This window comes from Dendropsophus ebraccatus, chromosome 3 (assembly GCF_027789765.1).
Source record: "Dendropsophus ebraccatus isolate aDenEbr1 chromosome 3, aDenEbr1.pat, whole genome shotgun sequence".
Lineage (NCBI taxonomy): Eukaryota > Metazoa > Chordata > Amphibia > Anura > Hylidae > Dendropsophus > Dendropsophus ebraccatus.
In genome coordinates this window covers 171,597,810-171,623,475 of record NC_091456.1, presented here as the reverse complement: position 1 = coordinate 171,623,475, position 25,666 = coordinate 171,597,810, and the positions used below count along the sequence as shown (strand labels likewise).

The 25,666-nt window shown below is 42.4% G+C and overlaps 1 protein-coding gene across 6 annotated transcripts in view; it reads right to left on the bottom strand.

Moving 5' to 3' along the window:
• The window catches only part of PDZD2 (PDZ domain containing 2), a 214,013-nt gene that overhangs the window by 38,841 nt on the left and 149,506 nt on the right, over positions 1-25,666 (bottom strand). For all 6 annotated transcript variants that reach the window (XM_069963138.1, XM_069963141.1, XM_069963139.1 and 3 more), the window contains 10 exons: positions 20,095-20,206; positions 19,066-19,214; positions 16,292-16,411; positions 15,120-15,234; positions 12,608-12,681; positions 11,074-11,293; positions 10,832-10,949; positions 8,753-8,885; positions 1,207-1,288; positions 455-558 (listed from right to left, as the gene is read on the bottom strand). In XM_069963138.1, the coding sequence (XP_069819239.1) occupies positions 455-558; positions 1,207-1,288; positions 8,753-8,885; positions 10,832-10,949; positions 11,074-11,293; positions 12,608-12,681; positions 15,120-15,234; positions 16,292-16,411; positions 19,066-19,214; positions 20,095-20,206 (1,227 nt within the window). The remainder of the gene's footprint in view (positions 1-454; positions 559-1,206; positions 1,289-8,752; positions 8,886-10,831; positions 10,950-11,073; positions 11,294-12,607; positions 12,682-15,119; positions 15,235-16,291; positions 16,412-19,065; positions 19,215-20,094; positions 20,207-25,666) is intronic.

Here is a 25,666-nt window from a genome sequence, read left to right as displayed (position 1 = left end):
CACCGCAAGTATAAAGTGTATAGTGTATGTATACATATAAAGTGTATGGAGTAAACATAAGTATATAGTGTATGGTGTATAGAATATGCTACATATAAAGTGTATAACGTGTATAGAGTATGCGTAAGTGTAAAGTATATTGTGTATAAAGTGTATGGGGTACCCATAAGTATAAAATGTATGGGGTAGGCAAACATATAAAGTGTATGGAGTATAAAGTGTATGGGGTAGGCATAAATATAAAGTATATTGTGTATTAAGTGTATGGGGTAGGCATAAATATAAAGTATATTGTGTATTAAGTGTATGGGATAGGCATAAATATAAAGTATATTGTGTATTAAGTGTATGGGGTAGGCATAAATATAAAGTATATTGTGTATTAAGTGTATGGGATACAGTGTTTGGGGACCTTTAGGGGCCATATAATCTGCATGACTATTAATGCTCTCACCCGACTAGCCGGCTCCAGGAAACGTTTCATTGTCCAGCTAAGCGGGGCTTGTCCGTCTCCTTGCTTCGGTTTTACAGTAGGCGATGGGCTCTTGGAATGAAGGCCTGGGGATATAATAGGAATTTTAATATAAAAAGCAAATGAAATTGACAGAGACTGTAAAGGCATATGACAAAACATGGCCCTAGGTGCAAAACACCGAGGCCTTATTAACATTTGCGGATCTGTAAAAAATACGGAGCATACGATGTACACTATGGATGCGCTGCAGAGATTATTTAGCGGACTGCAGAACAAAAAATTGCTGAGTGTGAAATTCTTCCTTGAAAATATACTGACGTGTCGATGTGGCCTTACATAATAAAATGTTCATGTTTCAGCTCCCTCCTGTTTTCAAGATCTGTGCTTTCCTTGCTGTCAGTGAATAGAAACATTTTAGGGTCCATTTACACAGAAAGATTATCTGACAGATTATCTGCCAAAGATTTGAAGCCAAAGCCAGGAATGGATTTTAAAAGAAGAGAAATCTCAGTCTTTCCTTTATGATCTGATCTCTGTTTATAGTCTGTTTCGGGCTTTAGCTTCAAATCTTTGGCAAATAATCTGTGTAAATGGACCCTTAGACACTGAACAGCAACCAGACATCTTAAAAATGGGAAAGAAAGCTGCACTGATCTACAAGGTGTGAATGCGACCCCTTGTGCTGTCACCTCCTTGTTGCATTGTAACTAATGGGGATATCATTGACTTGCCTGCCACATGAGGATTCCCTGGATCCCTGCTCTCACGATGGGTCGTACGAGAGATAGCTTCATCCATTTCTTGCTCTGACATCTTCAAGTAATAGAAGATAAAGACATCACTTTCTCGAAAGACTTTCGGTAATACACAGCAATAGAAGGCTTGTTCTTTTCATGCATCCTACTCTGTTCTACATTACACAAATTCACAGCGACAGCACATTCCTCCGAGAACAGAGACCGTACAGAAGCCACAAGAAAGACCGCCACTATACTGTTTATACTGCATTTCACCTTTAAATAAAAAGGATGTAAAACTAAGGTAATTACATTATAAAGAGTCCTCTCTCTGAAAGGTTCTCTACACCAGAATTAAAGGGCTATTCCCATCTCATCCAACAAAGTAAAACTTAGAGGACATATCAAGAGAAGACAAGTTTGTTAAATTAATAAAATTGATCATATATTTAACATGATAAGTCCTACAAGTATAACTATATGTAATTGGGTTGGGAATACCCCTTTAAGCTTATTATATACACTGAAAAATAGAAACAGCTGAAAGGTAAAGTTTAGTAACAAACACTGGTTTTATCCAACTAATGTCTGTATCACCTTGGAAAGAGGGCTGCTGCTTCATCCCATAGTCAGAGGAGTGATCTTTTGTTTAGGAAACTCTTTCCTTGAAAGAACGTCCTCAGAAAATTCCCAGACAGATTGTTTATATCAGTGTTCCAATATCAGTGATCAAGAATGCCCAGTATGGACTCATATTACATTACTGATCCTGTACTGATCCTGAGTTATATCCTGCATTATATTCCAGAGCTGCACTCACTATTCTACTGGTGAGGTCACTATGTACATATATTACATTACTTATCCTGTACTGATCCTGAGTTAAATCCTGTATTATACTCCAGAGCTGCAATCACTATTCTGCTAGTGGGGTAACTGTGTACATACATACTTATCCTGTACTGATGCCGAGTTACATCCTGCATTATACTCAGAAGCGGATTATAATAGGTCCGTTTCGGGCGGTAGCCCGATGCCCTGAGCTCCTGGGGGGCCCTTGGCAATCCAAAATGACTTATACTGTTAGTGGTACAGTTCTGCCAGGAAAAAAAAACCCACTGCTATTTTACTGCAATTTTGCTCAAATTAGGGCATCATGACATTATCTATACTGTACCATGAACACCATGCTAGTGCTGCCATATTTAGAGTGGAGTGGGGGGCCCAGGCCTGGTGAACAGTCGGGGCCTTTGGTAAAGTTAATCCGCCCCTGACTATACTCCAGAGCTGCACTCATTATTCTGCTGGTGGGGTCACTGTGTACATATATTATATTACTTATCCTGTACTGATCCTGAGTTACATCCTGTATTATACTCCAGAGCTGCAGTCACTATTCTGCTGGTGGGGTCACTGTGTACATATATTATATTACATATCATGTACTGATCCTGAGTTACATCCTGTATTATACCCCAGAGCTGCAGTCACTATTCTGCTGGTGAGGTCACTGTGTACATACATTACATTAGTTATCCTGTACTGATCCTCAGTTACATCCTATATTATACTCCAGAGCTGCACTCACTATTCTGCTGGTGGGGTCACTGTGAACATACATTACATTACTTATCCTGTACTGATCAGTGTTTATGCTGATAATGAAGAGTTTTCCTATATGTAGTATGTAGGGGGCAGCGTGTAAGCACTTTATATTCTACATTTGCAATGTATTTTTCGGTAGTATATCTTTTCAGGTAGTCATGTGTTTACGAGACACTTTCTGTTATATAAAAGTGTACAGATTGACAGCACCTGGATGGACTCTGGGCCATAAAACTCTTCCCAGGTTGCAGGATATGAACCTCCTATCTCTGCACACAATAGAGAGCGGCTGCTGTACGGACATGAAGCCGAGTCCCGCTGGATATCATCATCATCATCTGCTTGGCTTTTGGAGAAAAAAAAAAAACTATATGTGCATGAGAGCAAAGAAAACTGAGGAGGGACATGTGTTTTTTATTGTTCCTGTACAAATACCATTTAATATTAGCTGGAAAGTGAGCTGCCGAAATAAAAAGTACAGACTCTGGAAAGGCTCAAAAGGCATTTCTGCTGCATCTTTCTTTCATTATGTAGACAGAGGCACGGTGTCAGGGATTGCGAGGAAATGGGGAATAAAGCAATGGGAGGATAGTCACGGAACCATCAAGATTTGCAGAAAGGTCTTCCATATTGGCCGTACATGGTCTGTTCCTGAGATCCAGCTGCAGAGCATTTTTGATGGAAATTTGTAGGCTCCAATACATTGATATATACACTCAAAGCATCAATGTCTCTTAAAGGGAAAGGATCACCTAGTTTTGTTTTTGTTTGGGTTTTTTTTTTTGGGGGGGGGGGGGGTTTACTGGTCAGAGTGAGATACTAGAAAATGGCTTCTATTTGCAGCATTTAGTGATATGCTTTACAGCAAGGCCTATGGACAACAGACAGAAGCTGTGCCATTGAAATGAATGGCAAACATTACCGGGCATTCTCTGACCTTTGAAGGGGTGATTCCAAAGGAAGGGTGAGGGCTGAGCTGTGAGCTTCATCTAATACCTTCTCTATCTATTGGTTAGAAAAAACATCACCAAAAAAATCCTAAAAAAAAAATATGTTTAACATAAAAACTTGATTCAAAGGGGTACTCTGGCAGGAAAAAAATGTAATCTACTAGTGTCTGAAAGTAATACAGATTTGTAGTTTACTTCTATCTAAAAATTTCAAGTATTTGGGTACTTATCAACTGCTTTATGTCCTGCAGGAAGGGGTGTATTCTCTACAGTCTGACACAGTGCTCTCTGCTGCCACCTCTGTCCATGTCAGGAACTGTCCAGAGCAGGAGAGGTTTTCTATGGGGATTTGCTACTTCTCTAGGCAGTTCCTGACATGGACAGAGGTGGCAGTAGAGAGCCCTGTGTCAGACTCTAAAGAATACACCACTTCCCACAGGACATACAGCAGCTCATAAGTACTGGAAGACTGGAAATTTTAGAAAGAAGTTAATTACAAGTCTGTATAACTTTCTTACATCAGTTGATTGGATTTGTCTTCATTTTCTGAAGACACGTTCCCTTTAAGGTGATCATACACTTTCAATAACTGTTGGCCAAACCTTTGTCTGGTTGACAGCTCTCTCTCCTGATCTCCCCATGTACATATATTTTTGGCAAATCTAAAATGTTCATGTGTAGTCTATGGAAAGAAGAGGACTAAGCTGCTGCCAGACATTTCTGGCACTGGTTGATCTTTTCAAAACGACAGGATCAGGCAGTTGAATCCAACATGCCTGATCGTTTTCACCCTCAACATCATACGAAACATGAAGACTAGTGCTCCCCCGGTACAGGAACCCCAATATCGATTGTTACCTATCCAGTCTTTATAACGCTAATAAACTTTTTCATTAATGCTCTAAACAGGTCAATGAAGGTCGGACATCCAATATCTGTGCTGAACAGCTGTTCAAGGGGTTTTCTTTCAAATCAACTGGTGCCAGGAAGTGGAAGTGTATGTCCTGCAGGAAGTGCTGTTTTCTTTCCAGACTAACAAATTGCTCTCTGCTGCCGCCTCTGTCCATGTCAAGAACTGTCTAGAACAGTAGCAAATACCCATAGAAAACCTCTCCTGCTATCCAGTCTGGAAAGAATACCACTTCCTACAGGACATACAGCAGCTGTTAAGTACAGAAAGACTGGAGATTTTTAAATAGAAGTAGATTACAAATCTCTGGCACTTTCTGGCACCAGTCAGTTTGAAAGAAATAACGTTTTGGTGAACAACCCCTTTCACTGCAGCTCCTGCATGCACAGGTAACAAAGCTGAAGCAGACAGTGCCATACATTGTGTAGTGGCCATGCTGAGTACTGCAGCACAGCTTCCATGGATGAGAATGTGAGTTGAGCTACAATAACCCAGTTTCTTATACGGTGCATGCTGGCACCGCAGCTTTGGATCAGCAGGGTTGCTGGGTATCAGACGGATCAGATATTGATGACCTATCCTGAGGACGAGTCATCAAGCTGCAAACCCTCTTTAATAGCTATAGAATGAAGTAGGTCTATTACATATCCGTACAGCAGCGGACTTAGTACAGACGGCGCTAAGTTAAGATGAAATAAAGACGTCGGTTGTCTCTGAGCTTTCATCTGCTGGAATAACACAGCGGTTCTTTCCGATGAGTTCTCCCAATAGAAACATGTCAGAAGCAAAGGTCGCAGGCAATAAACCAAGCCATAAAGCAGGCGGCTCTAGGGACATCATCATCTCATCCTCCACATCTTATCCTGTGGCTTACGGCCTTTATTGTGGCTGTTTACAGGAAAGCCACAAGTAATGAGAAGCTTCTGTGTCTGTGTGAAAGCGAGAGCCTGAAGGGATACGTAAGGCATACTAAGGAGAGATCGCACAATACAACAGCTCGCACCGCTCTCTTACTACCAAGGACTCCAGACAGAACGGAGCGAGCCATGATAGACTTCAGGATGAAGTACACGGCAGGCATAAGGCATCCCTATGAGGGTAAATGCAGCGGAACGTGCAGTGGATCCTCCTTGCAGATTTGTACACGGCGGATTATGAGGAGATTGTAACAAATCTCATGTGGGAGAATTATCCATTACCTGCAGTGCAGATCAATTTCTAATCAATTTTTTATCAATTTATGTTGCAAATTTCTCCTAGGATAATTTTTCACCCAGACATTAATGGGGAAGGAAAAAGCTGCACAGAAATCCACAAACAATTGGGTTGCTGTGACGTTGTTTTTGCTTAAAGGGGTACTCCAACATCAGGTAAAAAAATCTATACATGCTGAGGAAGCATAGAGCATTGCTAACCTGTCTGCCCCAGTTCTGACACCACCAAAAATCAATTTATTTAGAGGATTAGTCTTAGTCTGAATTTCCTGGTTGAGAAGCTGCTCAGTACTACAATTCCCAGAATGCACTGCTTTCCCTCAGCTCTAAATCACAACCCTCACCCTGCCTACTCTGCTCCCACAGCTGTTGCAGAGCATCTGATTTCAAAATAGGCTATCACCATGAGGTTGCAGAAGCTGCTGTATTCATCCTCCGTCTGCTTCTCTATCTGTGGCATTGTTCAGCACATGGCAGCATGTTGTTAACACTTTACGGTGAGATGCAGCATTTTTAGTTGTGCCCCTGGCCTAGTTATGAAGATTAGGTATACAGTTGAAATTTGCAGAATCTCGAGCACCCCTAGTTTTGTTCGAAACCGAATGCTCTGCATTTGATTACTGTTGGCTGTTGATGTTCCCCCACAGAATTTTTGCTCATTATTTTGGTCAGTATTATTCAACCAAAACGAGGAGTGGATTAAAAACACAGGCTATCTTCACACATTGTTAAAATTTAGTTTATGACCACCTTTTAACGGCAAATAACGGTTGTTATTTCAAAACAATGGACGTTGTTTTAAAACAATGGCAATTATTTGGCATTAAATGACCATACGCTAAATTTCACCAGTGTGTGTGAGCATAGCCTTTCCATGTTTTTAATCCACTCCTGGTTTTGGTTGCAAAATACTGAGCAAAAATACATAGCCTATGGCTGTCTCCATGTTTTCCAGGCAGCCTTAGATTCAGCAATTCGATCAGCAGAGAAAGGCTCCGTTCCCACTGAGCAAAGGTAGCGGAATTCCGCGCCGGAATTGTCCGCCGCGGAATGCCGTTAGCCTCCCGCTCATAATGGGACTCTATGGGAGGCGCGCGCTCCTGCCCTGTCCGCGCTGAAGAATGAACATGTTCATTCTTCAGCGCGTACAGAGCAGCAGCGCGCGCCTCCCATAGACTCATTATGAGCGGGAGGCTAACGGCATTCCGCGGCGGACAATTCCGTCGCGGAATTCCGCTAGCTTTGCTCAGTGGGAACGGGGCCAAAGGGTTTGAAGCTTGCTTCTAAATTCCAAAACCCCCATTCACACATTAGAAGGGGGGGGGGGGGGGGGACAAATCTAAAAACATAGCCTGTATTAAGGCCCTATTACACCAAACAATTATCGTCCGTACATGAAGAGGAAGTGAGCGCTAACCTGACAGTTCAATGCTCGCTTCCTCCTCAAATCGTGCCATGTAATACAGCCCTAAGGAGATCTTCAGATTTTCTACCAACAGGGCATGTTGGATATCAAATGCTCGATCCTTTTGTTCTCTCGGAGACAAGCTGCCACCAAAGGAGTCTGGCAGCCTCTTACCCCTTTTCTCTCTTTTCAGATGACATGAATGCTCCACCAATCCAGGCACTTAAGTGTATGGAGGAAATGAAAGCGATAGCTGTCAGCCAAGATGAACATTCATGAGTGTTTATCTGTTGGGAATGATAGCTATCCCATGTGTATGGATATCAATGAGAAGTTATGTCACAGTCTCCGGCCCTGTATGTCTTCAGCTGTAATTTGGGAACATGGATGTTAATCTAGAATATGAGAAAAGATCATGTCTCCTCTGAACACACGTGTATAGAATTTCTTTTATATTTAGAGATAGCTTATATTTCCAGCGTGATTACAGTGGGATTTATTATGGTACATTGGGCTCTAGGGGGGTATGTTTCTGCTCCAGGGAAAATTGTTTTCATACTTTGGCAGAGAGATTGAAAACAAGATTGCACGTGACTAAACAGGTCTCCTTATATCCCATCAGAAGACATTCCAGTCCCTTCCAACATGCAGCTAGATCACCCATTATACAGGTTCCTATTATTCTGCTGGTAATAGAAAGGCTACATTACCCTCGGGCCGGCTTTATAGAATACAAAGCCCAAAGCAACAAATAAAGTAGAGGCCTTCCCTTGTTAATATTAGACAGATCTTCTTGAAATTCTTGGTTGCAGTTACACACAAGGCATTTACAGAGCTCATTTTACATTCCCTAGTGGTCTAGGGCAGTAAAGGGTATATGGTTCCTTGATGGAGATGAAAACAAAGGGGGAATTGCCCAAAATTTCCAACCCTTGGTTACCTGACTTTGAACAGGTAAAGAATTTATTCAATATACTAAAAAAAAATTGTAGAAATAGCAACCCCTAAAAAAATCTGAATCTCTTTGTATCTGACTACAAATAAGATTTGTTTGTAGTCTGTAACCATGGAGATGCACAATTTGGCCTGTTTTACTATATACACAAATACTAGATTTTTAAGACTTTTTGGAAGGTTGCTTCTTGTTTTATTTTCAAAGCAACAGAGCATTAGAAAATTGGTTTGTCTCAATGTACGGATCAGCATATAACCACTGGTGTAGTCAATGTTCCCAGCTCCTTTCTGTGGGACGCACCTGCCACTGTTGTATATATCGTCCTGTAATAAAGCATCGACTTTGCTGACATCGGTGAGTGCCGTGGTATTCTCTGTTGGACATTTATACCCTTGTTGCACCACTTGAGCGAGAACGTTGCAACCGGTACGCTGTGTCTACGGGACCTAGAAAGCCGTACTGCCTGCTCTATCTTCTTGTGTTACAATGTTCCCAGCTCACCTTTGGGTTTGGATGGCGACTGATGATCAGGCTCACAGGACCCGGCCCACATTCACTCAATATGGCGTATGCCTCACTCAATGCTGCGTGACGAAGACTCACAGAGTCCGCTTCCAGTATCTGATCGCCTCGGCTGCAAATGAAAATAATAATAAGTCAATGAACAAAGCTAATACCTGCTATGTTTCCATGATGAAACTGTGCGTCCATTGGCCACCACATGTAAGTGTGTTTTTTTCTGCCAGCTGGCTGACGCAACGTGTAATCATGCACTGATCACTCCCCACTACTGGTCCGACAATCACCGGGTCTCTTCTGTTCTTATCTACCTGGTCCTATCTTGACAAACAGGAAATGGAAGAATATACCCTCTCAGCCAATCACTTGCGGCAAAGATGACCTGTTTCAACCAGTGGTTGGCTGAGCAGAAACACATGTTTCTTGAGAAGGTCCTGGGTAATTGAACTGGGGGTGCAAAAGCCAGTCACTGGTGCCCCTTCCATTATGACAAGTGAGGAGCCGAGCAGATTAATAAATACTTTTAGGATTATCCCAAGGTTAAGTTTTTTCCTTGGCTATTCTCAGATTTCCCACAGACCATGGCCACACATGCGTGCTGCCTGGACAACCCCTTTACCAGGCTATATGGCCAGGGGATATGGGACAATCCCTTTAGATCAATAAATTCTTAGGTAAAAACATTTGTGAAGCAGGAAATTGAACCGCATAATGAATTACTTTCTGGTAGTATAACAAACATGGCCACGCCATAGTGAACGCTGCCATTATATGGGAACATCTGGAATGATTCTCCTGATCACGCTGCCCCTTCTAGAAGGATTTCCCTCTTTATTAAGACCACATTGTCAGTAAGAAATTCCATTCATAAGAACTGCTGATTTCAGCTTATGTGACTGGAATAGTCTTTCAACCAAAGCGCAGAACACTAAGCTGCTTATCTGCAGAGAGTGACATCAAATAGCCTTTATATTAAACATTTACACAAATAGAAAGTATATAAACTGAGGTGTTAAAGGTGGAGAGTGGTAGAGAAAAGGCGACTAAAAGGTTCAATTACAGACACTGTAAACTTTGTTGTGACCTTCGACAAATTTTTAATTTTACTTCAGTGTTATTCAAATATATCTATAAAAATTAATGCAATACTTTATACATAACAGCATACCTCTAGGATGATTTTTGTTAATGGCTGGGATCAGAGATAACTCTGACTACAGCTGCAGTTTGTGTAGCTAGAAATGCTCCTGTGGCCGATAATCGGTCTGTATAAAAGTGACAGCAATCAGCGGAAGAGCAGGAAAACGCACCATTTTTAGCTGCTGACATTTTATGCGCAGTTGCTGACAAGGGCCACGCACGCAGACCTGCCAGTTCACGCATGCGCCCAGGATCTGTCGGTCTGCGCGCTCCTGAGGCCGGATTCACGTGTGCGCTGTAGTGACGAGGAGCGGCGCGGGCACACTTAGGGCTGAAGCCAATGCCCCCAGCTGGTAGACTCAGTGCGCCTGCGCCGCTCCTCGGCACTACAGCGCACTACGGGCAATATTATGAAAAAAGTATGGCACAGTTGTCTACAAGAAAGGTACCACACACAATTATGGACACACACCTTCACTATACTGTCAGCACCTCGGGACCAGCCCAGGTGCTGCTATTCTAGCAAACTATTATTTTTTTTTACATTAATAACTTATGTAAAATAACTTAAACAAAATGTTGTTTTTTTTCACATTTTTGCATCACCAATGACTGTATCAGGAAATGCAGGGTTGCAGAAGCCCTGTCCCAACTGTTACAAAAACAGCAGCCCTGCAGTTCTCGAAAAAAAAATCGGTGGCAGCAGAGAGGCTATGTCGCCCCTAACTGCTATTACTTAATGAATAAAGAATTTAACAATTTTATATAAAAATGTTTTACAAAGTTAAATAAATGTACAAAAAACATGCTTTTTGTACATTTGGCAAAATAAAACTTTAATTGTTTTGAATTATTTACATGTCATAAAAACTAAATTTTTTTCACTTTCTATGAAAAAATAAGACATTAAAAAGCAGATACCTCAGTCTTCCATCCATCTTGGCAACAGATCCCGGGGCTAGGCTGTGAATGTAAATCCCTGGAGAGCTGTTTTCAAGGGTAAGAAAGCAGACACCAATCCCTAAGCCAACACCGGGTTCTGCAACAAGGACAAAAGTGCAGGATATAGTGAGATATGCTCGGGACCCTCTAGCAGAACACAAAAAGCTTTAGTGATGCCCAAGGCTGGGGCTGAAGCTGTCCAATACATGTTATTACATTACCTTTATTAAGTGTAACGTCCATAATGACCCTGTCTTTGGGACCAGGACCTTTACGAGAGGCGGCGTCCCCATCTTCCGAGCCGACCACAGATGGCCCCATGCTGATACTGGAGTTCGGGGAACTGGAGCGGCTCATCAATGTTGGGGTGGCACACGGCGTGAGGCTTGGACTGCGGAGCCGGGTACGCACTGTTAACGTGATTACACCTTTCCTGAGTTGCTGGAGGAGGGGAACAAGCAAGAAAATGACTTACAGGTATACTAACAATTACAATTGTAACTTTTTTTTTTGCAATGATCAATAATATACCGTAAGTGAATGTAAGAAACATGCACATGAAAAAGAGATAGACGTTGGCACTCACCATTAATAGGGTTCAAGGTTTATTAAGAAGTTTATTAGGAAGACATCAGATAGCAAGGAGGGAGGACATGTGCGGGCGTGTTCACCTGGCGTCATAAACGGAAGCCTTGAACCGCATCAATGGTGAGTGCCAACGTCTATCTCTTTTTCATGTGCATGATTTTGCTATCTTTGTTTGAGCACCCTGCAACGACTAATTAAATTCTGTCTGCATAAACACCATGCTATTAACCCCTACTGTGCCTAACCAGACTTAGTGCAATGCAGGCTACCTTCTACAGTATATAGTGCACTGAATGTAAGAAACATGTAATACATCTTGGATAAGAATAAATAACTCCTTCTGATCAGAGGTAAAAGGAGACTGCAGGAGCCTACAGTGAATATCAGATCCTACCCCAGTAATGGATTCACAGCTTACACTGCAAAATACTGCTCTATAATGTCCTCCATGCTGATGTTTTTTGAGCTGGCTATAGACACATAAGGGAGCACAATCTTGCCTTCTGTGTGTGACATCATAGCATCTAGTTTATACACATTAGCTCAGGGACAACTAAAAATTTAAGATGGAGCCTGGAGAGGGGAAAACTACTAAAAATACCACATACAAGTAATTTTTAGTAGTAATAGTACTGCTTCTCATGTATAAACATGGCAGCTTATCCTGAAATTACAAAACATGTTTTAAAAGTTTAATCTCAATCGATGCCCTTCCCCATTTCCTCTATATTAGGTAAATACAGCCATATTAAAGAGGTATTTGTTCATGTAAAATCTTACATTTTCTTCCCATTTCAGACTAGTCTAGGAAAACCTTCTTATTTAATACAGGCAGAGCATACACAAGAGACCAGCATACACAAGACAACACAATCACGGCCTGTCTTTTATTGTACAGAATTTTACATATGGAGAAGGAGATTAAATGTGAGCCCTGTTGACTTTCCCCCACCGTTATCTGGAGTCTATAAGAAATGACTGCACTATATCATGTACAGAAGGCGGTGTGTTATCCGTCACTATATTCACCCAAGCTGTATCATATCCGACAGAAGGCTGGAAGGGGGGAAGTAAAATATAAATTATATCTCTATGCACAGGACCATGGCAGACAGCTCTGCGGGGCCCCATCACATTAGAGGCTCACGTAGCTGATTTGTAGAATACCTTAAAAGTGTGAATAGCTTCTTGGTGCGTCGTCCCTTGTAATGACTCTCCATTTACTTCCAGGATTTCATCTCCTGTTTAGCAAACAAATACACAATTAAGAAGGAGGGAGGGAATAATATAACCTACACATCATTGTCCCCCCACCTGTAGCAAAACTACAACTCCCAGCATGCAGAAAGATTTAGTTTTGCAACAACTGGAGAGCCGCAGGTTCATGGCCATGGTTGTATAGTAATATTAAAAAGGTGTAAGGTGTATATAAGAGAATTGCTCGAATGAGTTATCTGAGATTCACATTCAGGGCTGCAGGAAATTCTAGTTCTCCTCACTTCCTAATTATTACACTGGCAAATCACATAGTCATGTCTTAAAGGGGTATTCTGAGACACCTTATATTATACTGGCAACATGGAAAATAATGATACTCGCCTAATCCTGGTCCCCCCCCCCCCCCCCCCACACACCTCTTGTTCCTTTCAGAGGGACCTGCCCACAGGGATGTCCTACCTCAGTTAGTGATTGACTGAGCAGACAGGTCCTGCTAAGATGTCTCCTGAAGATTAGGAGACTGAGAAGCTTTGGGGAACCAGGGTAAGTGAGTATTACTTTTTTTTGTGAGGGGAAAAAAACAATCCACAATCATAGGTACATTGAAACAATTTGACGGGTAAACTACGGATGCAATAAAGAAACTAAATAGGCCAAGATGGGATTACCCCTTAAAGCGACTCTGTACCCACAATCTGATCCCCCTCCCCCCCAAACCACTTGTACCTTCGGATAGCTGCTTTTAATCCAAGATCTGTCCTGCGGTCCGTTCGGCAGGTGATGCAGTTATTATCCTAAAAAAATGCTTTTAAACTTCAAGCCCGTGCCAAACGGGAGTGTCTGTGCCCTAACTTTGCACCACCCCTCCGTCCCTCCTCACCACCCTCTTCATCATTAGGAATGCCACTAAAACATTTTCTCCTGTCTGAATATTGCACAGGTCCTTAACGATCCAGCCCATGTGCCGGGCTGATACAGGTATGGACTAGGAGGCAATCTGCCTGGAGCATTCCTAATGATGAAGAGGGTGGGGAGGAGGGACAGAGGGGTGGTGCAAAGTTAGGGCACAGTTACTCCCGTTTGGCACAGGGCTTCAAGTTTAAAAGTATTTTTTTAGGACAATAACTGCATCACCTGCCGAACGGGCCACAGGACAGATCTTGGATTAGAAGCAGCAATCTGAAGGTACAAGTGGTGTGGGGTGGGCAGATTGTGGGTACAGTGTCACTTTAAGGAATGAAAACCATTGTCCACATATCCCTTTAGACAAAGGGTGGGACAACCCCAGCCATCAAATAAGAGCACCTACTGCTCCAGCAGACTTAACCAGCCACATCACATCTGAATGGCTGCCATTTTCAATCCGGTGGTTACAGACGATGGACCTGCTGTGATCATCATGCAGGCTTCACTACACAAAGGCGCCATTACACCCCCTACAGGTATCTCTATTATATATTCTGCACAGTAGGGAGTCGCCTCTTATATTATTGATGACTGAATCCCAAATTGTTTAAAAATTACAAAATTTCCCAGCGTGAGCAAAAAATAGTTACAGGGTTGAGAGAACAGTAAATGTCTGGGCTGAACGTCTTCCGTATCTAGGTCACATGCTCCATGCTTAAGGGCTGCTCAATATGACAAAAAATTAAGCATTTGCTTCTCTGATGAGATTAGGAAGGACAGATGAACTTGAAGTCCTTGGCTGGAATAAATACAGGAATTATGTAGGTCAGGGACTACTAGCCGCATTGGTGAAAACACCACAACAGGGCTAAGCAAGACTGGACCTACTGGAGTGCATAAAGCAGGACAGTACCGAGAGCTCCAGGGCTATGTATAACCTGCTGGCCACCAAGCTAGTTCCTAAGGAAAAACAACCCATGGACTGTCAAGTTGCATTGTTAATAGTGTTGAACAGACTTGAGGAAACGGTTCAACTCTGCAAGTTCTCCGAACCCCAACACGAGGCATTTGATCCCCGGCGTCGGAAGGAGATGCATGCTGCCCTAAGAAGTCCTGGAAAACATGGATACAGCCTATGGTCTATGTTTTACTGGCAGCCCTAGAGCGGCAACCAACCTCTTCAGACGCCAGGAATCAAATGCCGACCGTTATGCATTTAGGGTGTTGGCTAGACATGTAAATTGCTCTTTAGCATATTTTTCCCAGGAGGCACTTGCCTGAACTCTCCCTAATGTAAGTCACTATTCCAAACACCTAGACATGTTTGATCGCTTGGTCTTGGTCTTCAATGAGCAAGAAGGGCCAAAACTATACCAAGTCTCTATGACACATTAAAAGTTTTCTAAAAGTAAATTTACAATTCAAGAAGTGATCTTGGACATAATCACTGTCACAGCTACAAAAGAGCTACTAAAAGATAGGCCCTCTCTAGGTCATTGAGTGTGAGTACACTTGCACAGATAAATCTTACCACTGTCTCCCCATTCTCACTCACCTTCTTTAAGTCTCCCGTCAGCAGCTGCGGCTCCATTTGGGAAGATTGTTTTCACAAAAATCCCCATGCGACCCCTGGCTGAATCCTGACCACCAACAATACTGAAACCAAGACCCTAGTCATAAGGAAAGAATATATTAGTATGACAGTAATGCATTAAAGATGATTCCACCATCCCATATTGCAGTGGAGAAGACTGGGGGAGGGTGAGTATTTTTTTCTAAACCTCCCCGAGTCATTGAAAATAAAACATTGTGCCTATAAAACCGCCATCGATTTTTAAGATTGGTGAGGGTGACAGAGGATGACCGCTAGGTAATGGGAAATGGCTAGAGATGAACCCGAACTTTCGGCATTTGATTAGCGGTGGCTGCTGAAGTTGGATAAAGCCCTAAGGCTATGTGGAAAACATGGATATAGTCATTGGCTGTATCCATGTTTTCCAGACACCCTTAGAGCTTTATCCAAGTTCAGCAACCCCAGCTAATCAAATGCCGAACGTTCGGGTTCGGGTTCGGATCGACTCGAACCCGGTTCGCTCATCTCTAGTAATGGCACCTTATAAAATGGCAGTACGTCATACAGATCACATAATCTCCTTTTACTCCTAATGGATTACCAAGGCTTGTAAAATGCTGTCCAGCCCATTGTGCAAAAGAAGAGTAAAAGATGGAGAATCTGAAGTATGGGAGGAGGCTCATGGAGTGTACAGGGCCCAGATATTGTGAATGGAGGCCTCAAGTTCTTTAACCCATTGATTTATGTCTCCAGTTAAATTAGGAACACAATATTTTGTAACTACGACCAGATGCTATTACTCCTAACCTCGGCCTATTTGGGTGACAATAGCACATTTCTAAGCTTTCACTAAGCGGGGTCAGGTAGCGCCATAAATAACATTAGTGTCACCTTAGAAAAACACTTCTTGGAAGGCCCCGCTGAGTGCTGCAGTCATTAAGGGGATCAGGAATTATAGGATTGATCTAAAGGCACGGTAGCGAAGGCTCCTGGCTCGTAAGTTATGGGAAGTGTAATACAAGGGGAGAGATAAATAACACATGGTGGGCTCCAGATGCTGGTGGACCGGTCTATGGATGGTCAAGGTTCCTATTTTTAATGAATGCTTTCATACTGTATATACAAAAAAAAACTATTCCCACTGTAGGGATTACCTTCCCCTGTCCTTTCATTAAGACGATATTAGAGATGATAGACGGCTGAGCGAGCCTCCAGGGGGACTCCACCTGCGCCGTGCTTAAAGATCTCGCAGTCTTTTTCACAATAGCATATTCCTGGTGGAAACAAGGAAAATAGATGCAAATTAAAAAGAAATTATATGAAATAAAGTTTTTATGGTTTTGTAGACTATGTTTATTTTATTTCTAGACACCATGTTCTTAAGACTACATTATTGCTAAGGAGGTCTGGGAATTACTGAGGGGGTCCAGGTATTACTAAGGAGGTCTAAGAGTTCATTTGAAGTAAAGTGGCCATTACAGAGAAGGTATAATAGTTACTTATAGGGTCCCAGGTGTTAATGGAGAGTCCCAAGGATGTCTAGGAGATACTGAGGGTGGTCTGGGTGCTACTTGTAAAAATCAGATGGGGTGTTAGGCCTTATTCACATGTCCCGCAAAGTTGGACGTGATCGCGGATCAGCAATCACGGGCAAATTTTAGGGCACATTGATTTCTATTGGGCTATTCACACGATCCACAATCCGTTCCATGAAAAATAGGACATGTCCACAAATTTGAGGTCTGTGAACCCGGGAAAAAGACGGATGTGATGTCAGTGATTTGATTATTAGAACTAGCACTGTAAAATTTTAAATGGGAAAAAAAAAAGGAAACGGATTGCATTACAGATGCAATCATGGGCGTTCATATTCACAAATTGCAGGTCGATAGCGGACTTAATGACAGAGTGAAGTTTGGGCGTTAATGAGGGGAATATGAGTGTAATAAGTGTTCTTTACAAGTTAATATGAAAGACCCCAAGAAAACAGTAGAATTTCCAGGGGGACAATGCAGCCAGCAATGCACTCCTCCTACAGTGGCCACTGCTGGGAAGCTAAGGTGCTGCATACCGCTACTCAAAGGAATGATTATATCAGGCCAGCTAGAACTGCTCCTTGTTGGCAGCTCTCTACTTTTCTTTATACAGGTGGGGTTTCGGGCACAATGTAGAAGAACAAATACCAACTAGATAACATTTTCTATACTACACCACTACTAATAAATGGTCCTTGATCACATTTCTTAAACCAATGAAGAGCAAAAGCAAAAAAGATTAAGATTTAAGCAACTTCAAGAGGTGATTATGCATCCAGCATACCCATAATAGAGAGATTTAAAGGGGCCTAACGTATTGTAAATGGACACTTTTCTGCCACACTTCGAGTCCATAATAACTTATGGATATATTTGGCAAATACTCCAAAGCATCTTGTGAGGCCGTGTACGTGCCAGGGGAGCCTTACAATGGCCACAGTTTTGCTCTTCATTACATTTTAGAAATGTATCTTAATATAACATACAACTTACATAGACGCAGTCAGAATGGTTTAAAAGGCAAAAAAAAGTAAGATTAATTACCAAGAAATTGTTAACTTGAAATTCAGAATGATAGAAATGTATTTAAAAAAAAATTATAAAAGAGAAGCTGAACAAGAAATACAAATGTATCTATATTAGGTATCGTTACATTGAATATGTGTGAATTATTTCACTCAAAAGCCATGGTAAGTCATCTCAGGGCACAAAGAACAGGCACCTGTTTCACAAGTCTGTAATACAGATTCAAAATATGGATGTATTATGGAAGAAATACAGTCAGTATCTATGTAATATATTTTTAGATCTAAATGAACCATGTACTGTATGTAAATGAAATTCCTGGAATTCCCCACCCCCTGCAAGCACACCTCCTGTCTAAAAGATTGACAGGTGATCTCACAGCAAGAAGAGATGTCAATCATAAAGCAGGAGGCGTGCTTGCAGAAGCGGGAGAGTTGAGCGATTCAGGGCCTCAGTGTGAAACCCCAATGACTCCAGGTACTTAATTTGCACGCCGCACAGGCAGCAGTTTAATATATTTGATAATTATAAGCCACATGTTCATCTCTCCTGATCCTTCTATACACGTGAATGTTTGTCTTCTGTTCTGAATGGAGGAAGAAGGGAGTGGTCTGCTGTAAGACTCAGGAAGCGACTTAAGCCCTTAAGGCAGCAGATCGTTGCTGTATGAGTCGTTTGTCTTTCAACAATGTTGAAAGACAAACGACTGCAACGATCAGCCGACACCGTTCATGTCGGTTGATTGTTGCCTTTTATTACACGGAATGATTATCAGCTGTAACGGCCAAAAATCGTTCCATGTAATAGGGCCTTTATCCTTCAGAGAACAAAAGATTTGCGCAGATCAAGTCCAGCATGCCCAATCCTTCTCTCCCCTGTCAGTTGTCAGGGGAGAGTCAGGAAGCCACCATATACATTAGACAGTCGAATAGGCCCCCTGAAATCACTGGAAAAATCCAGCCTGACTTTAACATGGAAAAAAACAATCTCATGAAAACGATTGTGGACCTTTAAGTTTATCTATTCAATGTTCCTTAGTGTAAGAGACTAAAAGGATATAAAGGTAATAAGGCATTCACCGTATAGCTCTATATGTATCCATGCCATTCACCAATGGTTCTGGATACATTGATGGCTAGGAATACAAAGGAACAATCTGGATGCTTACACCTGCTATACTAAATGATCCTTGTGATGTACATATGTGATGCATGTCGGCATGTTAACACCTTAGACGGCCTTGAGGAACTTAGATAAATATTATACTTGATACCTGGACAGTGCAAGACTTGAATATGTCTAATATGACAGATGGAGACAAGTACCTTGTGTACACACAGCACATGATTACACTATGGACTTCTAACCTGCCGGGATCCTGTGGAGTCCAGCTGCTGAGGGAGGGAATGTTTCCGAGCTCCCCTTGGAAATCTGTCTCCTTTATCAATGTAGGAGTCTCCATTACCCACTGCCAGCTCATCATCTTCACCCACCGATTCCAGACGGCTGCCACTCCCTGCAATACACGGATCAGTAAAGAACCAAGACACCTTCCATATCTATTCTATGACCTTAAATGTTACCATGATAGATAGTAATGCTGGTTGTTCCCTGAGCAAATACAACTCAATCCCTTATAAGTGAGATATTCTCACCTATAAGATTTTCAGTATATTCCCTTATATATAAGATATTCAGGTTTGGCGCCTCGTTCTTCACTGGGAAGAGTTTGTACAGTGAAAGCAGCAGGGGAGTAAGGGGGTAAGTAAGTTAATTGTTTTATGCCATAGGGGGCCAGTGGGGAGAAATAAAGCGGTAGAAAAAAATGTCTTTCAAATCAACTGGTGTCAGAAAGTTATATAGATTTGTAAATGAAAAAAATCCAGTCTTCCAGTACTTGTACTTATCAGCTGCTGTATGTCCTGCGGGAAGTGGTGTATTCTTTCCAGTATGACACAGTGCTCTCTGCTGCCACCTCTGTCCATGTTAGGAACAAATCCTTATAGAAAACCTTTCCTTCTCTGGACAGTTCCTGACATGGACAGAGGTGGCAGTGAGAGCACAGTGTCATACTGGAAAGATTACACCCCTTCCTGCAGGACATACAGATGATAAGTACTGAAAGACTTAAGATTTTTTTTTTTTAAATAGAAGTAATTTACAAATCTGTCACTTTCTGGTCCCAGTTAATTTTTTTCCTGGAATATCCCTTTAAGGTTTCCCTAGACAACCTCTTTAAAGTTTTTTACCTACATCTGATTCCATCGTGTGAAGAACTAGATATTACTTTGTATTGGCATCACACTGACAACATTCCTTCACTTCCATCTGTGCGCTGCTATAATTCAGTTAGATGAAAAGGAAACAGCTGGATTCAAGTATGTAATAATATATACCTTGTGATCTACTACGGTACTTGAGAAGACTATTCCCTAGAGTTGGACTTCTACAGAGGCCCTTGGCATCATCTACCGCATCTTGTTCTTGAAAGTTGTCGGTCTCGGTTGCCTTATAATGAAAAAAATAGAAAATGTGCAAATTGAGTAAATTGTGATCAAAACAACAAGTGTTTTAGAATTCACACGAGAATAACAATGTGAGCCAGGAAATTCATCTACATTCCGGAAAATTCTTAAAAGGAGTCACTAAATCTGCAATAAACTATAAAAAAAAAAGAACACAGGTGCAAGGTTTGGTACAGATATTAAAGTTCTGTCTTGTAACGAGCCCGGCACCTGTGTGTCCATCACATGACCAGGACTGATGTAACGAGCCCCGCACCTGTGTGTCCATCACATGACCAGGACTGATGTAACGAGCCCCGCACCTGTGTGTCCATCACATGACCAGCACTGATGTAACGAGCCCTGCACCTGTGTGTCCATCACATGACCAGCACTGATGTAACGAGCCCCGCACCTGTGTGTCCATCACATGACCGGGACAGACGTAACAAGCCCCGCACCTGTGTGTCCATCATCTGTGGTCTTCTTAAAGGAAATGTCAACTTGCATAGTGTAAAAATGCATGTATTGTAAATATTATCTGTTTGCGTATGGTACCATATGCAATGACAATATCGATTTTATTTCTATTTGATTAGTTACAGTTTAGCATTAAGCCTCTAAGCCCAAGGGAAGGGCAATCCTTCACCCATGGTTCCCTAGAGGTTTCCTCCACAGGGGTTTTTCATCTCCTAAGTGGTGGAGGAGGACTCTTTATGAGTCGAGGTTTTGCTTTATTTTGCACAATTTTCATAGTTTTGCATGGACTTGTAGTTCTAAGTTATACCTTCTACAGCACTGAATTAAGGGTGCAGAAATGTGTAAAAGATTTTAAAAAAAAATTGAAATCAGTGAATCCCGGTGACCTAGCACTTAACACCAAAAGGTGTGTTTTGTGCCTTCATTTCATAGTCTGTATTTATTGGTGTTGGTTTGGTTTCAAGGAGAAGCAAGGGTCCGCCCCATATGCAAAAGTCATGTGGTCTGAATAAGGGGGTGGTCTTCTGGAGATGTCTGACTTGTATATGTAAGGAAGGTTTTCCTATTCTCCGGTTTATGGAGGGAATAGAGTTTTATAGTCCTGTGGTGCGGCCACTTCAGGATTTTCAGCAATGAAGCATATGGTCGTATCTTTAAGATGAATCGTTATTACTGAAATAACTAAAGTTTTCCACTGGAAAAAAAAAAGATCTGACAAGTTCTCACCAGTTTATTTGCCTGGGAATGATATTAATATTGAAAACCCCCTCAGTCTCCTAGCTGAGGATATCAACAGTGTTTTTCCTGTATTTAATGGAATCTGTGACGGCGAGGCCTCTTATATAGTGTCTGCAAGGAATCTTGGCAGCTCCTGCTAACACTAGTTCACACCAAGATATAGTGCACCACTAGTGGCCACGCTAACACTCTACTAATGCCAGCTGTATAACCCTGCCTATTTAGTCTCATATAGTATAACATTATAGTAAGATATAGGTTTTCTGAACCTGCCCATCTTGAGAGGATTGTGTTACACTCATGTGTATAGGACCCGCTGACTGTCCCCCAATAGAGGATGTGTGGGGGTTAGAGCTAGTTCAATAAGCACAGCCTTTAGGGAGTCCTAAAGGTATACAGTGTGGAATCTGCCACTGGTCCTAGCGCGCCCGCTTCCCTCTCCGCCGATTCCATACACTACATACTATGGTCGGGCAGATTCCGCTGTCCGCCCACAGATGTCATTTTTTTGGGCGGACAATGGAATCTCCCCAAGCAAATAATGGAGTCTACGTGACGAGCGGAACTTCAAGTGGGATTGCGGAGAGCGAGTGGCGGATTCCGCACACAGTTTCCAGCAAAAATTACTTTGTGTGCATATACTCTAAGTGTCAGCATATGTCTATAAGACATGTGTGGCATATCCTGCGTCAAAACATGCCAAAAATATCCAGATGGGGTTCAACACTTAAAGGGTTAATCAGAATCTAAAAAACAGCTTTACTCCTCGGGGTGGCTTTATTTGTGATTGTAGGGTCACAACACAACCCCATTCACTTGAATGAGAGGCAGTCACATGACACAATGGCTCACGGTCACGTGACTGGTAATTGCTCCTAACCATCAAAATTACTGAGACATCCACAGAGGTCAAGACGCTTGCCCCATTGTATCTGCAGCCTGGTATCTGCATTTTATCAGTCAGGCTTTGGCAATGTCTCCCTCACTGGAATGCATTGTCTGCGTTCCATGTTACGAAACATAAGACATTGAGGAAGATGATAAATGGCCGCTCACGCTCAGATTAACGCCACATTGTTTCTCTAAATAATAAACACGTCTAGCACCAGCCAAAAGCACGCTCGCTAAAGAAGCAACGTCTGTGAATTATCAGTCTCTTCTCTTCTGGGTGACCCTGTAGTTCTTGTTGGCTAAAACCGTTGAAGAAACAATTCACAGGATCTTGGAGACTTCTTTCCTGTTTTATTCTTAGCTTGTCCTGCAAATGTGCCAAGAAGAGCATTGTCCCCAGTGGTTGGCAGGATGCGTCCTGGGGCGTCCCGCTCATCATCCAATGATGTGAGAACGCTGTATGGTCACTGACCTGACAGCAGCCATATAAATGCTTCAGTGGCCAGCTGTTACCGAGCTGTAAACAACACTCGCAACGTTCGGTGATTTCTGAATTCCAAAGTTTTGTGCAAGTCTTCAAGTCATTATCTTCTGTTGACTTGTCAAAAAGTTTATTCTGGAATGTCCTAGTTAAGTCTTTACCACTATGGGGTTAAATAACTTGCAAACATTGGGATTTGCTGTTAAGGAGACAGAAGACCTCTGCAATCATGTCAGAGCCTTCGTCTGAATATGGGAAAAATGCTTCATAGGTTTTAAAGTGAATGTACCACTAGGTACATTGCTTTGTGTTTTTTTACCAGTGCCACAGTCCTTTTTCTGAACTGCAGCCCGGTTCCCACACACGGCGCCAGTCTATTCCCGAGCACCGGCCCATCATTAAGCACTGGGGAAGGGGCCCATAGGCTCAGAGTGTGACGATCTCCCCTTCCCTCTGTGATGCAACTCCATTGGTTCTAATGAAGCTGCGTCAGAGGGGGTTTAGTCACAATGGGGGACGGCGGGCCCGTCCCCAGAGCTTCATGCCAGGCCGATGTTAGAGAATAGACCGGCAAAGTGCGCGGGACCCTGGCGGCGGTTCAAAAAAAAAGCACAGCTGCACCAGCATTCCCGGGAATCACAGGATAACAGACTTATTCACTTGGAATGCACTCATGCAATAATGCTCAGGCAGGAAGGAGCAGGCAGAGCTGGTTTAAATAGGGGCAGGTAGGTCTGGATTGGCAGATGGCATTAGCAGATTGATACAAGCTGCCTCTATAAATCCAGAGCAGTTGGCCGCATGCGCACCCTAGTGGCCAGAGGTGTCACTGCAGCAGAGGGAGGAAGAAGATACCAGAAGACACAAGCAGCCCAAGGATGAACATGGAGCACAGCAGAGGAACAAACAGGACAGTGCCGCAGGGGAGTCTTGTCTGCCAGCATTACAATGAGCATCAGAACTGGACCATGGAGCAATGAAAGAGGATGGCCTTTTTTTTTTTATTAATTACTTTTCTTACATCATGTGGACAAAAGAGATGGCACTAAGAGGCATTATGGGAAGATAACAAGACTGTGGGGGCAGTGTGATGCTTTGGGTAATGTTCTGCTGGAAACCTTGGGTCCTTGGCCTCAAAATTCCATTATCATAGTCTGATGATATCGGTGAAGGTCGTACCTCACACGGCACAGGATTTGCTGTTAACGGCTTGGTGCCAGATATCGCAGGGCACTTTCACAGGTCAATGGAGTCATGGCCTTGATAGGTAAGGCTGGTTTTGGTAGCTACACAATATTAAAGTGAATCTGTACCCACAATGCGCCCACCTGCTTGTACCGTCGGGTAGCTGCCTTTACTCCAAGATCTGTCCTAGAGGGCCATTCGGCGGGTGATGAGTTATTCTCCTAAACAACTCCTTTTATTCTAGCATCGCCGTGTCAGGGAGGTTTCAATATTATGGCTGATCTGTGAATATGGAGTTTCATCCTGTACATCTCTCTGTTTAGATCATTATATATGAATGTCTAGACAGACACATTGAGGGCAATAGGGGGCAGATGAAATTTCGACAGACTACTACACCTGCAAAGCAGCTAGAATTGACGCATGCACGTTAGACAGCCAACAATTTGGCACCGGATTTCCATTATCTAAATGAATGAGCAATTTATTTTTTAAATTATGTTTTTGTATTTTTCATAGGAAATTTTGACACAATTTTTTTTTTGCCAGATGCTAACCCTCTAGCAGCCGAGGTGACACTTCAAAAGCTGAAAACTGCCCAAATCCTGGGAAAGTCAATGAAACATCTGTTCCAGCTGAGCACTTTCCCATATCAGAGCGTGCTGCACGTTTCCAGAGTTTGGCAGCTCCGGAATATACTTTTATTAAAACCCCAGACGCTGTTGCTTGTCTTTACCCGCCCTGCACGCATGGTCTCAATTTAATAATGCAGAACATTAGCGGTTCTGCTTAAGGAGGTTGTGTCAGACGGTACAGGACCTCAATAATTGGCAGTGATCATACACATCCATACAAATCACCAGTGTCAGGAGGATTATGGGCCCCTAGGGAGGAACATTTAATTACAGGACTGAACTAATAGATCTACTACTGAATGGGAAGAATATTTGCCAATAAATTTTAGGATAAATTACAAAATTATGATCGGCCTGGAAATTCCACGACTTTAGCATGAATGTATACATTGAAATCTATTCTGCAGATGTTGGATCAGTAAATCCTTCCCTGGCAACAATCTGTAGAATGCAGTAAGAGCTCTCAGTTCATCGTAAACTGGGCGACTATTATATGATTTTCCAATATACTTTCTGTATCCTTTTCCTGGTGGAGTAGTTATAGAGGTGGTCGTACTTGTGACTGGGCCCTAAAGCCCAGGAGGCCCAAGGGCCAGCTCAGACCACATTGAAGACGTCAAGACGGCTGCACAAGAGTATTAAGGGAGGAGACGTGTGAAACAGAGGAGAAAGAGGGAAAGATGTCCTGCTTTAAAGGGGTTATCCAGTGTTTAAAAAAAAAAAAAACGGCCACTTTTCTCCAGAAACAACATGACTCTTGGCTCCAGTTCAGGTGTGGTTTGAAATTAAGCTCCATTCACTTCAATGGAACGGAGTTGCAAAACTTGCACCCAAACTAGAGACAAGAGTGGTGCTGTCTCTGGAAGAATGTGACTATGTTATTCTAACACTGGATATCCCCTTTAAACGGGTACTCCTGCGAAATTTTGTTTCTTTTAAATAAATTGATGTCAGAAAGTTATGCAGATTTGTAATTTACTTCTTTTTAAAAAATTCTAGTCGTCCAGTACTTATCAGCTGCTGTATGTCCTGCAGGAAGTAGTGTATTCTTTCC